Genomic DNA, 16,250 nt, shown 5'->3' with positions numbered 1-16,250 from the left:
GCTCTTCTCTCAGTGGGCTGGAGCTCCACCTCAGCTCTTCCACATAAAGGCTCACACTAAGCCCTGGGATCTGGGAATCGAGGGGCTGGGTAGCTCTAGAGGCAGCATCAAGCTTCTTCAGCATTTAGCCTCTCAGCCCTAGCCACCAAGAGCTAAGCAGGCAGCCTCCGGGGCACTGTGGGAGCCTTGATATTGAGGCCAAGCCTGAGGAGAACACGTGTTGTCTTTTGTGATGATTCAGGGGTTTTAGGAAAACCTAGGAGATGCTCCCTGCCTCAAGTCAACACTGGGGTTTCTACTCAAACACTGCAGTCAGCCCAGATTCTGCCCCTTCTCTAAGGAGCAACAGATCAGGGCCAACACTTTTGGCAAAGACTGTTTCAGCTGATCAATGTAAAACCCAGCCAGAGTGGGCAATGGTAGGCGATGTCTCTTCAGGCTTTAGAACAACCAACAATGTGCTCTTGTACCCCAGCCAGGGTGGGAGCGGGGAGAGACCCTCTCAAGTTTTTCTCCTTCCTCATCTGAGCAGCCCTTGGCACTCCTTCTCCAGAGGAGCCAAGCAGGCAGGCAATGTGCTACCCTGGCCCTACGGAACACAAACAGGAGTGCCATGGAAACCCCCAGAGTGCGCAGGACACTTCCAGAGGACAAAACTCTTTTAGGTTCAGGAACAAAATCCTGAGCCTTTCACGAAGGCTACGGATGACCTCTGGTGAGGGACACTGGCAGACTGGTAGCCCGGAACCTCACACACTGTGAGGACTTTGAATTTCTGCCCAAGGACGGAAGGAGAAAAGAGTCTGAAACATTTAAAGACCTCACCCCCCATCCCTGAGACAGCACCATAGCCAAGGAAGCACCCAGGTCTCAGGACAGACCCCTGTAATTCTGAGACATGGCACCATCCTACTCAGACACCAGGAGAAGCTCCAGAGGCAATTCCACAAGCACAAAGCCAGCCTCTGCCCTCCCTGCCTTCTACGGAATGCTCTGCCGGACACTCACCGATGTTTGGATGTTTCAGAAGTCGGCATATCCGGGCCTCTCGTTCTAGTTTCTGATGATCTAAAGGAGACAAAAGCAAACAAAAGTCATTAGCCATCTGTTCTAGCTCTGATTACCTAGCTATTCATATTCCTGTCTTAGGCACCATCTAGGTGTTTCTGACCATTTGTTAAATTAACAGAGCAAGTCATCGGAAATCTGGACACAGTTGTTGTGATTGCCCATTCCTGGTGAAGAAATGAGACTAGGGGTGGGAGTTAAGCACCTTAAACCAGTGAGTGGCACATTAGAATTTAAACCTAGGTCTTAGGGGTTGGGGATTTAGCTCAAGGGTAGAGCACTTGCCTAGCAAGTGCAAGCCCTGGGTTTGGTCTTCAGCTCAAAAAAAAAAAAAAAAAAAAAAAAAGTTAAATCTCGATCTTTCGCTAAACCTTGGTCTCCTTCCTCTACAACAGACATTTCACTGCGTTAGGGTAATAAGAATTTAGGTGGAGGGTGTAGCACATGCCTTTAACCTCAGCCTTTAGGAGGCAGAGGCAGGGAGATGTCTGAGTAAACTGGTCTGGTCTACAGAGTTGTTCTGAGTACCAACAGACCCCCCTCATCCCAGGGGGAAATTTGAACTCAATTTAAGTACATAAAACTCCAGACAGTACCAAACACTTCACAAAAGCACTGCCAAGGTGGGTATGGTAACCATGTCTGTAGCTCCTGGGATCAGGAAGTAGAGACAGGAGGAGTGCCAGTTCACGGCTAGGCAAGGCTACATACTCAGACGGTAGACTGGGGGATAGAGTTTACTGTTACAGAATTTGTCCAAGCATGGACAAGGGCCTGGGCTCAGTCCTTAGCGTTATAAAAATAAACAGAGCCCACAGCTGGAGCAGGTGTTTGTGCACACCTGTAATCCCAGTCCTTCAGAGGTGGAGGCAGAAGACGAAGTCCAAGGAACAAACAGAGGCGGGGAAAGCACTGAGGCACCATAACGGCTGATCAATCTGATAACCAAGCAGGCCACTAAGTGACTAACGGGCAAGTAGCGTATGCTGTGTGGATATGCGGATGAGTCATGTCCTGAGTGGGATGGAGAAGGATGGCAAGAAATTTGATCGTGTTACTCAGACAACACGCAATTTAAAATTTATTAGCTGCTTATTTCTGGAATCTTCCAGAAATTTGGATCATAGTTGATCATAGGTAACTGCAACTAGAAAGGCAAACCAAGGACACAGGAAGGCCACGCCGAGGTGTGCTGGGCCTGATGTGTAGCAGTCACCGTGCAAGCTCCACATGGATTCTCTCATGTGGCCCTGATAACAACCCTAAACACGGTGATGCTGACGGTGACCGTGTGGGTGACCAAGGCACCGATGAATTAAAGTAACAGCAAAGACAGGGTCAGCAACTGGTTCTAAAGCTCTTGCCACCAAGCCTGACCACCCGAGGGATCCCTGGAGCCCACACAGTAGGAGAGAACCAACTCCCACAATTATTCTCTTCTCCACAACCACACACACACTTTGGCATAGGCACTGTGCACATGTGTATGTGCACGCACAAGTAAGTGTAGTAGAAATATTTTAAAATGAAGCAGCAGCAGTGGGAGGGACTGAAGAAAGGCACTCAGGTGTGTCTTCATCCGAGTCAGACAGTGGTAGGAGACTGGCATGACTGGGATGGGATGCCCATTCTACGGGAAGAGAAAGGGACACACATTTCGCTCCTCTTCAGGGTATTCTTAGGTCTAAGTGCAGAGAAGCCAAGTCCCAAAGCAACGTGTAGCCAAGATTACTGTTTCAAGGAAATGACCGGAATCTGTTGAGACCTCAGATCTAAGTGAGCTGATATCTTCCACAGGAAGCCAGAGCTCCAGGAAGCAGTGCTGCCCAGCGAGGAGGCCTAGCAGTCTCCCCACTTGGCCTCCTCTCTCTACCTGCTAGAACTTGACCAAAGTCATGTCTTTCATAAGGCCTTCCCCCTCTCCTGGGCAGGATGCGATTTCTTCTCTCATAACCATCTCCCCCGTTCTTCCACTGCACCTCTCAGGCTTCTCCCATCATACCTCACCACTGCTATCTTCTGGTGGGGTTCGTGGCTCTAAGCTGTCCTTGCCAGAGGTCTTTATGTAAACAGAGGCTCAATAAGAGCAGGACCACAGTGTCAGCAGTAACAACTGTCACTCGATAAACTTTACTGAATGCCAGGCAGAGTCAGGGATGTGGGACAGTTCATCCCAACAGAAACTCTGAGAGGAAGGGATCTGTTTTGCTCCATTACATAAATAAGGAAACGGAGGCATAAAAAGAGAAAGTAACAGAAAGCTGAGGGTGAGGAGGCTTCGACCACTCATTCCCCACTGCTCTGTAGTCTAGGCTGGCCCCAAACTCACTGCACAGCCAAACCCTTTATCTTCGTGCCTCTGCCTCTTGAGTGCTAAGATTATAGTTGTATACTACACACACGGTTTGTGCAGCACTGGGGGTTGAACTCGTGGCTCGAACAAGCTAGAAAACCCCTACCAGCTGAGCTACCCCCATAGCCCTCTCACTTTCTTGATAGGGACTTCTTCCTATGTTACCTCTACTCTCTACAGCAAAGTGTCACTTTAACCTGTAACCCACTCAATGGCCCTACCAGGTAGTGGGTATGATTATTCCTTATTTGTTTTTGCTTTTTTCAAGACAGGGTTTCTCTGTGTAGCCCTGGATGTCCTGGAACTCACTCTATATAGGCCAGGCTGGCCTGGAACTCAGAGATCAGGTAACCTCTGCCTCGGGAGTGCTGGAATCAAAGGTATTCGCCAGATTTTTTAGAAGGTTAAACTAAGGCCCAGAGAGGTTAAGTCACCCGAGGTTCAACAGTCAACAGGAAGAAGGGCATCAAATGCCAGCCTGTCACTGTGAGAGACTGCAAAGGTGGCAGAGTGGAGGGGACTCCCTTACAATCAATGTCTTCCAGTCACCCTCAGCTTCATCCTGAACCTCCCCTCTAGAAACAGCTCTGCTTCGTAAGAGGTAGGGACAGGCAGACATTAGTCCCTGCTTCGCAGCTAATCCATCCCAGCTGCCCAAGATCTGGGTCAGGCCTTTCTTCCCACCTTCAGGTTCAGCATGGCCAAGGACCAGGATTTAGCCAGGAGAACCCTGGATAATTCTCAATGTCCAACACTTCTTGGTATCCCTTGGTGCCAGGGAGAAAGACATTCCTTGGTCCCTGGTAGAACAGCACAGCTGCAGACTTCCACCAACTCCAACACTCAAGGAAGCAGCAATAGACCTGCTTGGTGGGGGTGTATCTGCTCCTCCCATATCTGGACATATGACAGGGCAAACCACATTTTCTCCCAGCCCCAGTCTTGAGACCAAGTCATCAAGAAAGCCAACTGCACCAGGTGCAGACCCACCCACCCACCCAATCTCTGACCACTCAGATCACCACCCTTGACCCACAGCTCTTGGGCAGGTGTGGGAGAACAGCATCTTGTAAGGCGGAGGTGGCAGCTGAGGGAAGGCCCAGAAGATTAATGTTTATCTCTTCTCTTAAGTCTCTTACTGTTTTAATGGTTACAGCCCCACAACAGCGGCAGCACTAAAAATAAGGTCGGATGCTATGGCTTTACCAGTGACTCAGAGCAGGGCGAAGACAAGAGGTTCTTGGCTCCTTAAGGGGGCTTGCCCAGGGTCCAGAGAACACATCTTCCCACTTAGTTCAAGCCTACTTCCCAAGGAGCCAAGCCTCACGCTCTTGGCAAGACTCATGGCTTCTTGGAACCCCAGAGCTGTGCTCGGTCTTTGCTTTGGGTCTAAGCCACAAGGTAGAGCAATTAACACATTGGGTTTGGAAGGCTACCACTCCACTAACTTATTAAACGGCCTGAGTCTCATTCATGCCTTCGAAAAGTATTTACTGAGTCCTTCAGTAAATACTTGACAGGTAGTGTTCTAAAGGCCAGGAGAAATGGTGGGGACACAGACTCAAGAAACTCACTAGACATGAAGTTAGCGCTAGGCAGACATGCTGGGGCGGGGTGGGGGGAGGGCACAGAGAAGAAAGGCCTAAATTTAAGTAAGGTGCAGGGGAAACCTCAGCAAGATGACTAAAACCCAAAGGAGGCAAATGAGCCAATCACCTTTCGGACAGGATTCAACCCTTCCATCCATCCATCCATCCATCCATCCATCCATCCATCCATCCATCCATCCATCCACCTACCCATCCATCCATCCATCCATCCACCCACCCACCCACCTATCCATCCATCCATCCATCCACCCACCCACCCATCCATCCATCCACCCACCCACCTATTCATCCATCCATCCATCCATCCATCCATCCATCCATCCATCCATCCATCCATCCATCTATCCAATCATCCATCCATCCATCCATCCATCCACCTACCCACCCATCCATCCACCTACCCACCTACCTACCCACCCATCCATCCACCTACCCACCCACCTACCCATCCATCCATCCATCCATCCATCCATCCACCTATCCATCCATCCATCCATCCACCCACCCACCTACCTATCCACCCACCCACCTATCCACACACCCACTCACCCATCCACCCACCCACCCATTCATCCAATCATTTTTTTTTAATTAAAGGGTATTTTTTGCTTTTATTTTTAAGATACATTTATTTATTTTATGTATGGGAATTACTCTCTTCAGACACACCAGAAGAGAGCATCAGATCCCATTACAGATGGTTTTGAGCCACCATGTGGTTGCTGGGAATTGAACTCAGGACCTCTGGAAGAGCAGCCAGTGCTCTTAACTGCTGAGCCATCTCTCCAGCCCCCATCCAATCATTTATGGTGAGATGGTCTGTCCTTAAACTTGGTATGTAACCAAAACTGTCCTTGATCTTCTGACCCCTCTGTTCCTGCCTGTTAGGTACGACCACACCTCATTTATATGCCTAGGATCTAATCTATGACCTCATACTTGCTCCATATGTACCCCACTGACTGAGCCACAACCCCAGTCTGTAGTTTCACATTTCTTGAACAGAAAGAGCAATAACTGAGGTTTAAAAGAGGTGACATGGTAGAGTGCTTAGCACACTCTTTTCCAAGGGTCTGGTGATAAACAGGAAACAGGGCTCTTGAACTTGCATGTGCTTTTCTTCTCTTTTCCCTTTGTCCATTGTGTGTGTGTGTGTGTGTGTGTGTGTGTGTGTGTGTGTGTGTGTCCCCACCCTAGTGTGTACATGTGTACATACACATGGGCATATGTATACATTTTTGCATGTGAAACATGCATATGAAGGCAACACACACACACACACACACACACACACACACACACACACACACCCCTACACCTACCCATCACACAAGATTTCTGTGTAGCCCTGGCATGACAATGGAACTCACTCTGTAGACCAGGCTGGTCTTGAACTCATAATTCTGGGATTAAAGGCATCCCTCCCCTACCCCCCCAACCCCTGTTACTTTTTTTATTTACACTAATCCAGGATCTCTCAATCAAATCTTCCAAAGCTCATAGGTTTGGCTAGTTTTGCCAGCTAGCTAGCTTGTTCTGGGGATTCTCTATCTCTGTCTTCCGAGGCTAGAATTACAGGTGGGCCACCATACCAGCTCAGCATTTATGCGAATTCTTGGAGATTCGAACTCTCGCCCTCACCCATGCTTGCATGACAAACACTTTAACTACTTTAACTACGGAGCCATTTCCCCAGCTCCTGTGCTCATCTATACTGCCAGTTTCCACAAGAGTCAGGCCCACTCTCACCTCCTGGGCAGACACTGAATCTGAACGCACCAACAGAACCCTCTGACTTCTCAGGATTCCCATGAAATCCTCCATTGCCACCCAGACGTGAAGCCTGTGCAAGTCTGCAGTCTGCAGATGAAGACAGGCAAGAGGGGGCACTCAGAGATCGAGCCAGCCCAGGAGTGCTTGACCACAAGATACCTCCTCTTCCTCAGTCTTGCTAGCTATGGCATCTTGCCATCCCCGAGCTCTCTGCTCAGTGAGCCATGTGGTTTCTGCCTACCACAGTCTTTTACACCATGGCAGCCTGACCTCTCTGGTGGTCACATCTCATCTCTTTCTCCCCACACCTCCTATTGTAGAGTCTCCTCGGGACCGGTGAGAACACAAGTGCTCTACACTAGCAGGAAAAGAAAATTATTTGTAGAGTGCCTTTCTTGAACACAGCATCCTCGACATTAAAAGGGGTGAAGCCATTGAGCTTGCCTGGTCCACATGGTGGGACCAGGCCTAGGCTTGGCCTATCAAAGGAAGGACAAACCAGCAGGTACTCTTGCCACAAAGCCAGCCTCCTTCCCTTCCTCAATGACTACTTCAGGGTAACTTGGATCTTCCCTAGCTGGCCCTCTTCTCACCCACCTTTCTGTAAGACTCCTCCTACCCCACAGCCCAGCCCCCCCTTCCTGTTTGACAACAGCCACTTCCCCGCTTTGCACAGGGCCACTTCCTGCCTGCCTGTGTGCTATTGCCATGGAGACCCACCCTGCAGGCCTTCAGCCTAGCTACAACCACAGACAGCCCTCTTGCAAGGTTTCCCCCTTAATTGCAGAGGTAGGTAGCGTCAGGATCAGAAAGCAGAAGCAGCCTTTTTAGGAGCCTGTCCCAGCCTTGCTTGAGCTTTTCCCCAGCAGTCAGCCTAAGGCAGAGCCAGGCCCTGGGAAACAGGGATAACTGGAAACACTGCCTCTTCAGCCTTCTGCCCAGGTCCTCAGTCCAGGACACCAGTTTCACAGGCAGGGCAGTAGGAGTGACCGGATACAGCAAGAAGAGCAGAATGGTTATCAGACAGTAAGGCAGCGAGCGGCACACAGAACTTCTCTGCCTCCTCTCTCCTGCCCAAGAGAAGCCTACTCCAAGTACATTTGCCTTCGTTTCTCAAGGATTAGAAGACCAAGAGCACTGGTCATGGACCTACACACTGATTTAGCAACATTTCTCTAAAACCACAGAAGCTGCACCAGCTTCAGATAAGAGGTCTGTTATCACACACACACACACAACCTTCTGCACGTAGGAAAGGACACATGGTCATATTACGGCTACAAGGACTCTTCCTGAGTTCCAATCTCAATGACATCTTTCCCTTTCCCTCTGCACCTCTGTGCCTGTGACCTCGACATCGGTTGTGAGAAGCCCCTGGCAGCCCCACTGGTTTCTGACCGTAGGTAGAGGTGGTCTCCTAATGCCTTCGAAAAGCGTATAACAGAACTAACTAATGGTTATGAATACAGGGGAACAGTACCTGAAATATACCCATGTCACCCCTCTGGCTGTCCCTGACAGCACACATACAAATACCCTGCCTCTAGCTTTAACACAAATGGCTTTAATCAGACAACAGAAAGTCCAGAGCCTCAACATGGCCTCTGGCTCTTAAGACAAGGAAAGGCTAACCAAGGAGGGAAAGGCAAGAGGCACCAAGACGTGGCCTAAAGTTCAAGCTCCAAGCCAGCTTTGATGGACAAAATCCCCATGGGGTCACTGGCAAGCCCCAAGAAGGCAAGGCTCTGCCTGTGGACACTCTGGCTACTTTTAAGGGTCAAAACGGGGTCAGCTCCATGCCCCTAGTGAGTGCCCCTAGCCTTTGCCCACTGTTTTGGTGACATTTCCTTCATGGTAACCAGCCCCAAGTAAAACATCCCAGGAAGCAGCCCCTAAAAATAGCTCCTCCCAGGGCAGCAGCAAGGGAGGGGGAGGGGAAAGAGAGGGAGGAGAAAAGAGGGGAGCAGATGGGAATCTGCTGCTGCTGACGGTGATAGGGCCCAGGAAGTAGAAATGATGATGTGTGTGAGGGGAGCGGCTTACAAGTGCCCCAACCAGAGCCCAAAAAGATGTGGATACAGAAGACTGAGGCAACGGGGTGAGGTTTCCTCTGCTGGGCTTAGAGGTGTCTGTGGTGCTGGAGGCAGAGAGGACGGGAGTTCAAGGTCATCTTTGACTATACAGCAAGTTTGAGACCGACCTGGTCCTTGAGACCTGTCCAGATGTCCAGAGAGAGACAGACAGACAGACAGACAGACAGAGATGCTGACAGACATGGCGAGTGCGCACGCAGAGCAAAGCAGGGAGGGTTGCTATAACTCAAGGGGATTCAAAGACCATACAGTTTAAAGACCCAAAGATCTGAACATCAGGAAAACTGTATGGATCTAAAGTTCAAAACAAACCCTGAACAAATCTTTTATGCTTTGGTTTCCACAAGGCAACATCTGTCTGGGTCTGTGCAGGTGACAAAGACCTCTACAGAGGCACTCAAGAAGTGCAAAGTGCCCACCTCTTTCTGTCAGCACCCTCTGGCACCCATGGGATCAGCCTCTGTCTGCCAAAGCTGTTCAGAAAGTAGCTAGCACTAGACGGGGAGTGGGAGGTGACCATACCAACCCCTCTCCCGGCTCCAGCCTCTGAAGAATGGGGCGGTCACTCCCTCTAGGGTGTCAGCACAGCTTCTGACAAGGATATGATGACAAACAGGAAGAAGCCAAGGTCCTCTTTTACAGAACGGGACACATTTTAACCTGCATCCCCATCCAACACAGTTACCCCAGTTCCATCTGGGAAGGTTGGACAAGGTGACAGGTCACTGTTCTAGAACAGTTCCTCACCTCTCGTCCTGACTGTAGGGATGAAGTAACCAAGCAGAACCTTGGCATAGAGGTAGGACCTCCACCCTACTCCCCCCGGCACGGCAGGACAGCATCCAGAGGCGCATAGAGGTAGGACCTCCACCCTACTCCCCCCGCACGGCAGGACAGCATCCAGAGGCGCATAGAGGTAGGACCTCCACCCTACTCCCCCGCACGGCAGGACAGCATCCAGAGGCGCATAGAGGTAGGACCTCCACCCTACTCCCCCGCACGGCAGGACAGCATCCAGAGGCGCATAGAGGTAGGACCTCCACCCTACTCCCCCGCACGGCAGGACAGCATCCAGAGGCGCGCACATATATATATATATACATATACATATACATATACATATATATATATATATATATATATATATGCAGAAAGCCATTTCTCTGTGTCTAAAAATCCCCCTATTTTATCCTCAACTGAAAAGTCTGTTTTTACGCAGAGCCTCCGAAATCTCTCCTCGAATCCCAGAGGTCCGGGACACCTTCTAACTGTTCTCTTTCCAGTCCCACCATCCTGATCATCTCCTCCCCTCCCCTCGCCCAGATCCTTAACAGGAAAATCTTACTTGGAGATACCACAGGGGACACAAATGTCATGGGGGCTACTCAGGCCAACACCAAGGGGGTGGGGACTTTCAGCTGGCGCCGGTCAAGGGGATCCCATTTCAGTCCCCGGGGCCAGCTGGACTCAGAAAGGGACAGTCTTTGCCCAACATACCACACAACATCAGATACTCAGCCTGCCACGGCCTCAGACACAAAGTGACACCCCAAACGGGGATAACAGACTGAGGCCCCTAATCACAGAGCAGCTTATTTGCACAGATGGCCATGGGACAGCTGAGACCACCTGAGATGCCACATGGAGAGGGCTGGGCAAAGGTGTTCGTGGTGAATCCAGGAGATGCCACTGGTGGTGGTGGTGGTGGTGCTGCTGCTGCTGCTGTGCTGTGATTTTATCTATGGTGTTTGTTTTGAGACAGGGTTGGCCTTGAACTTGTGGCAATCATCCTGTCTCAGTCTCTAGAGTACTGGGAAAACTGGCCTGTGCCACCATCTACTGATATCTTAAAGAGTGGCTCACAGGTTACCTGAAGCACATGTTAAAAATGCAGATGCTGGGGACCCCCCGCCTCTCAAAGCAGAATTTCTGTGGATAGAAGCCAGGGAGCTGCTGTTTTAACCAGTACTCAAAGAGAGCTTCATTGGCACTGAAATTGAAAGTCACTCCTGAGAGGAAGTCCCAGAAGGGGTCCTATAAGGCCATTAGTGACAAGAAAAGAGGAATCATAAACTAAACTGCTTTATGCCCCTCCAATCATAAGTCTTTATCCTTATCTGTTCTCTCCAAAGCAGCCTAGCCACTGAATCAAAATGGGGGAACCCATGTCAGCCAGGGACCAAGTGCTCCAGAAACTTGACTCTGAGTTCCCTGGGAGCCAAACCCCAAAAGCAACCACAACTGGCTGCCTAGCCCTCTTCATTCATTCCCCGATATACATGCTTGCTGTGTTAACAGTGACTTTGCCCGGGCCTGCCTACACAAAAGTGAAGCAAAAATAAAGTCTCTCCCTTCACCTCTCAAGTCCTCAAGAGAGGAAGACTTCTCTTATACTTAGTTTCAGCAGAAATCTCTGGACGTGAATGTGTAGACAAAGCAATAAACAATGTGGCAAATGCTGTAACAGATTTCACAGCACTGTTTCTGGTAGCATCCCTCCTAAGGCCAAGGGCATTACTCCAGTATCAATTTCAGTCAACGGATCTGGAATCCAGATAAATAATCCAAATACAGAGGTTTCTTGTGGTGCTCCAAGGAAGCTACACAGAAGTCAGAAAGGACAGTTTGCTGCCCTTCAACTGGAGCAATATGGAGGATGTGCTTTGGATACAAGCAAAGAGAGCAGGATATAAAATGTTATGCTCTACGAGGTGAAAATCTGTATGCATATGAATAAAGATAAGAAGGGAATATGAAGATTTAAAAATAAAAAAAAAGACATAAGGGCTCAGGCTCTTTTAGGGGGGTGCTCTTAAATCTTAAAATAACATTTTGCCGTCACCTGGCCCACTAGATCCTGCATCCAAGCCTATTTTAAATGCCTCCTTCAGCCTAGTAGAGCTAAGCTAGAACCATGGGTTCTCCTGTACAAGTCCCAAGTCCCTACCCATCACTGCACTGAAGCAAGAGCAATGGTGTTGCATAGCTGTCAGTGCTTATGTGGATAGGCCTGCAGATAAAAACCAACCGGACGCTCACTGCACACCTGTATGAGCAGACTACCTGATAACTCAGCCACCACTGTTGACCTCAGAGGCCACAATGACAAGAAAGTGCTGCCCACAAGAAAGCTTCCTACCCAGATCTGACACCCAGAACACTAAGTCGCTTCTCTAGGGCCTCTTGGCCATCTCATTATGGATAACAGGGAAAAGCAGCTCTCTACCCTTTCTTGCCTTTCAGCAACAAAGAAAATCACGGAGAAAGCAAATCCTCAAGGAATCCCAGCGAACACAGCAAGTCTCTTCAGACCTTCCCATAGGTGACCCTAGTGGGGCAATGACATTCCCAAACACAGAAATCCAACACCTGCAGAGCCCTAGACAGACAGACAGCAGCAAGTGAAACCCAGCCCAGCTACAGCGCCTTTATAAAATATACAGCGTAAACTGAGAGGCTACAAAGAAGCCATGGTTTTCACTCCTGAACCCATAGGTACCAGCCCGGTGTGGACCTTGACCCAGCCCCTATGGCAACACCCACGGACCAGCAGACCATCTCTAATAGTACAGCCTCCCACTCTCCCACCTCCAAAGAGCAATGGCACCTCTACATTCCTGACCCCTCTTTTTGGCATCTGAGCACATCCACGAGCCTCTGTCCCAAAGTTAACCTGGTACATAAGCCAAAGTTTCAGTCTTGGCATAACCATCTCTCAAGTGGGGGAGTTGCTGCCTGACACACGCGATCTTATTCTAGAATTCTCAAGTTGAAAAGAAAAGCAGAGAAATCAAATCTCATCCAGTTCAGGAGAGGAAAGAACACCAAGATACCAGTTTGGAAAGACAGGATGAAGCAGAAAGGCTATGAGGAAGGGAAAGAAAGGGTAAGTCTGAGTGGCTACAGAAGCAGCAGAAGATGAGTTGGTCGCTCCAGCCACCGTAGCGGCTACCTTCAGGTCCCCAGCCTTCAGCGTTCAGCTTCCTATGCATTTCTCACTCCTGGACCAGTAGGCACTGATGAGGAGCAAAGCAAGGAGCTGCACCATCCGCTGGAGACACCAGATGTCAGCCACATTTCTGCTACACCAGGGCTAGGCTGTGTGGGCACAGGGAGAGACCCATCTTCACCTCATTCCTGCCTGCCTCTTCCATTCTTAGTCAGAGCATGTCTGCCAGAGAACCCAACTACTGTTGTCCCCACCCCCGTCCCAGAGGAGGAGGAGGGCATCTGACCACCCACATATCTCTATGGCAACCACTGCTTTGGACTCGAGGTACCCAGTGGAAAGAAGACAAGTCAACTTTACAGCCAATGTACACGAACAGTATGAGACAGGAGATACAGCCGAAGGGAGACACCCAGGCCAGGAGGCGGACACAGCCCCATGGAACAGGTCCCAGAACAACTGCCATCAGGACAGAAGCCCACTGTCCTCTCTTTGGATTTCTAGAGCTTCTGGGTGCTTGGAACATCTATTACCTTGCCCTAGCGATGCCCACAACATTATTGGCCAAAGACCACATCTTCCCGAGGGCATCTGTCGGGCTCCTAATATATTTATGGGAGTCCTTCGGCCCAGCCCTAATTCCTTTCTCTGAGTCCAATAACCTCTGTCGCTGTGCTGTACCCTGAAGCTCTCCAGAATCTGACCTCTGTATCAACCAGACCAAGTCACCTGACGTGAACACCACTGGGTCTACACTTATCGGATGAGGAAGTTTGGCGAGCGCCCAATACCAGCTTCAGAGACGTACATCTGAAGTGTTAAAGACAGGTCCCTGGCTTGCCAGTCTCAGGTACTCGAGACTCTCACAAGCGAGGCTCTAGGGCCTACACGGTAGATTCCCTGTACACCGAGGCAACACTGAGGCAGCACTGCGGCTCCTGCTCAGACCAGACCACTGAGACTGAGAGACCGGGAGGCATCATCGCACTCTGCCCAGGACAGACTGCATCTGCTGCTTCACCATCAGGTTTGTAATTTGATCAAAAAAAGGAATCAAGTTCATCTGGCAAGATTTGTTCCCAGAAGTCCTCGCCAGGAGCAGCCTCCCTTGATGTTTACGATTTCCTTCCCTTGGGAGTCTGTTCTGCCGCCTGGTGGGCAGGGGAGGCTAGATTCATCAAAACTGCTCCTTTACTGCATCTCCACCCTAAGTTACCACCACGGGCACAAGGGCCAGGGCAAGCCTGCAGTAGCCAGCACTGCCCTAAAGAGAGGGGTTTGAAGTACCCTAAATTAAGAGCGATCCATATACAGCCTTCTCAGTTCTCCACTGAGAACTTGAACTTCCTCAAAGGTTCCTTTGGGGACCACTCCAACTACCCACATCTCTTACTCTTTTTTTTTTTTCCCTTCCCTCCCTGAGCACTTCCAATTCTCTCACACCTCCTCGTCTGGCTTCTAAGTCCACCCACCTTGAAATTCCAACTCTATTTCTTAGTGCTAAAACACATACTCCCCCCACCTCCCGGGGCACCTGCCGAAATCCCATCTCTGTAGGGATCCTCAAAGAGAGCCCCAGACGGGGCGAACACACTCACCTCGGGCAGACAACTTCTTGGTATTGATGATTTTTGCTGCATACTCCTGCGTCGACGTTTTCTTCACGCACCTCCGGACCACCGAGAAGGCACCCCTGGAGGGAATAAGGGGGAAAGAACTGGAACACTGAGCCAAGCAAAGTGACACACACGTTACTTCAGACGAGGACAGCCATGCTCCCACCACCACACTTGTAGTGACAACCGACAGCTAATGTAAGAATGGTAAGGCGGGCCCCACGGCCCTAAACAGATGTGAGTGGAGCACCGCCTGGCTCCCACCAGGTCATCTAGTTCCTGGGCAAAGCAACAGCCTTCAGACTGGTGGGCGATGCTTCAAGTGCACACCTGCTGCATCTCACTGATTGCCTTGTGGTTCCCAGCAAAGGCAACCGGGAGAGAGAAGGAACAGGGGAGACCTTGTGTCTTCTCTCAGCAGAAATAACTGAAAGTAGGGAGAGGGGAGATTAAATAGAAGGTACGATTTCCTGAGAAATTTCCCTTAAGCCTGGGAGAAAGTGAGGCTCAGGATGCGCTAAACTGGCTTAACCCCACAGCATCCCATCTCAACTGACAGCAGGGAAAAAGAGGAAAGACAGCTCTGATTCTGACAACAGTGACTCCCCTTCCCCGTGCTGTTTTCCCTCTACGTGACCCGCCAAATGGGCTGCAATCTCGGGCTCTGGAAATATCTAAGGGGGCGGGCAGAGCGGGGGCTGCAGTGGCCAGGCTCTGCACCGCGGGTGGGGGTGGCGGGGACCCGGGCTGCGGGGGACCCGGGCTGCGGCGGCCGCGGCCAGCTCAGTGCGGAGGGGAGGGGGATGCTGCGGCTGCGGCGCACGGCTCCTGGGACCACTGCAGGGGTGGGGGGAGGGGCCGGGGGTGCCGCAGCACTGCCCAGCAGCGAGGCTGGGATCCTGGAAGCCGCACTAGCGGGGGGGCGGGGCCCGGCACTAAACATCTCCCCACACCCGGGCACCGCAGCGGGGCTGGAACTGCAGAGCCGGGGAGGGTCCTCAGTGCCAGGCGCGTGGGAACTGGGGAGCCGACGCGGAGTGGGCTCCTGAGCTGTGTGGGGAGGGGGCGGTGGGCAGCCGGGATCGAGGGAGGGGAGCGTCTGAAGGGTGCAGGAGGGGCGGGGCTGGAAGGCGCCCCGGAGCAGTCCCGGGGCTGCAGTTCCCGCGGCAGCGCCGGGTGCAGCAGCCTGGCAGCTGCTGCAGGGCGCGGAGGGGGCTGCGGGACCGGGAACCCAGGGCCGAGGGGCCCCGAGGCAGCACGCGGGAAAAGCTGGGGGTGGGGCGGGTCGAGGGGGCGCTGCAGCGGCCGGTGCAGGGCCGGGGGGGCGGGGCGAGAAGCCGCAGAGCGCCGGGACGCCTGGGCTGGGGTTGGGGGCCGCCGCGCGTGGCGGGTGGGCCGTACTTGCCGAGCTCCTCGAAAAGCTGGTAGTCGTCGGTGAAGCGGGTGCAGGTGGCGGTGGTGGCCATACTGGCGGGCGGGCGGACGCGGCGGTGCACAGTCACCGCCGCCCGGCCGAGGGAGCAAGAGGAGGAGACGGGGCTGAGCCCGGCAGCACCGCGAGACTTTACTGGAGAGAGCGAGGGAGGGAGGGACACCCCCGCGCCCGCCCGCCGGCCCCGCCCCCAAGCCCCGCTGGCCCCAGCCCCGCCCCGGGGGAGGGGCCTCCCGCCGTCGGCCCCGCCCCGCCCTGCCCCGGGAGCCGCCCGAGCTGGGCGCCCTGCACCCGAGGGTTAGGGACTCCGGCGTCCCCTCTCCCGGCCTCCCACTGGGACCGACCGAACTGAAAGA

The 16,250-nt window shown here is 52.0% G+C and overlaps 1 protein-coding gene across 50 annotated transcripts in view; it reads right to left on the bottom strand.

Annotated features, from left to right (window-relative positions):
• Camk2g (calcium/calmodulin-dependent protein kinase II gamma) overlaps nt 1-16,028 on the bottom strand; it is a 59,019-nt gene extending 42,991 nt beyond the window's left edge. For 28 of the 50 annotated variants that reach the window (XR_015637852.1, XR_015637851.1, XR_015637857.1 and 25 more), the window contains exons 1-3: nt 15,864-16,028; nt 14,445-14,539; nt 1,009-1,068 (exon numbers count right to left, since the gene is read on the bottom strand). Coding sequence is in view for 35 of the 50 variants with exons in the window: in XM_087584888.1 (XP_087441014.1) it covers nt 1,009-1,068; nt 14,445-14,539; nt 15,864-15,928 (220 nt within the window). In the remaining 15 variants the exon portion in view is untranslated. Of the gene's footprint in view, nt 1-1,008; nt 1,069-12,849; nt 13,076-14,444; nt 14,540-15,863 lie in introns of those variants that run through there. The other 22 variants (NM_001437847.1, NM_001437855.1, NM_133605.2 and 19 more) reach the window with 4 other exon arrangements.
• Nucleotides 16,029-16,250: the final 222 nt, after the last annotated feature.

The sequence above is a fragment of the Rattus norvegicus genome, chromosome 15, assembly GCF_021556685.1.
Source record: "Rattus norvegicus strain SHRSP/BbbUtx chromosome 15, alternate assembly SHRSP_T2T, whole genome shotgun sequence".
NCBI classification, from domain to species: Eukaryota; Metazoa; Chordata; class Mammalia; order Rodentia; family Muridae; genus Rattus; species Rattus norvegicus.
Note: the sequence above shows the minus strand (reverse complement) of the source record. Positions and strands in the feature narration are given on the sequence as shown.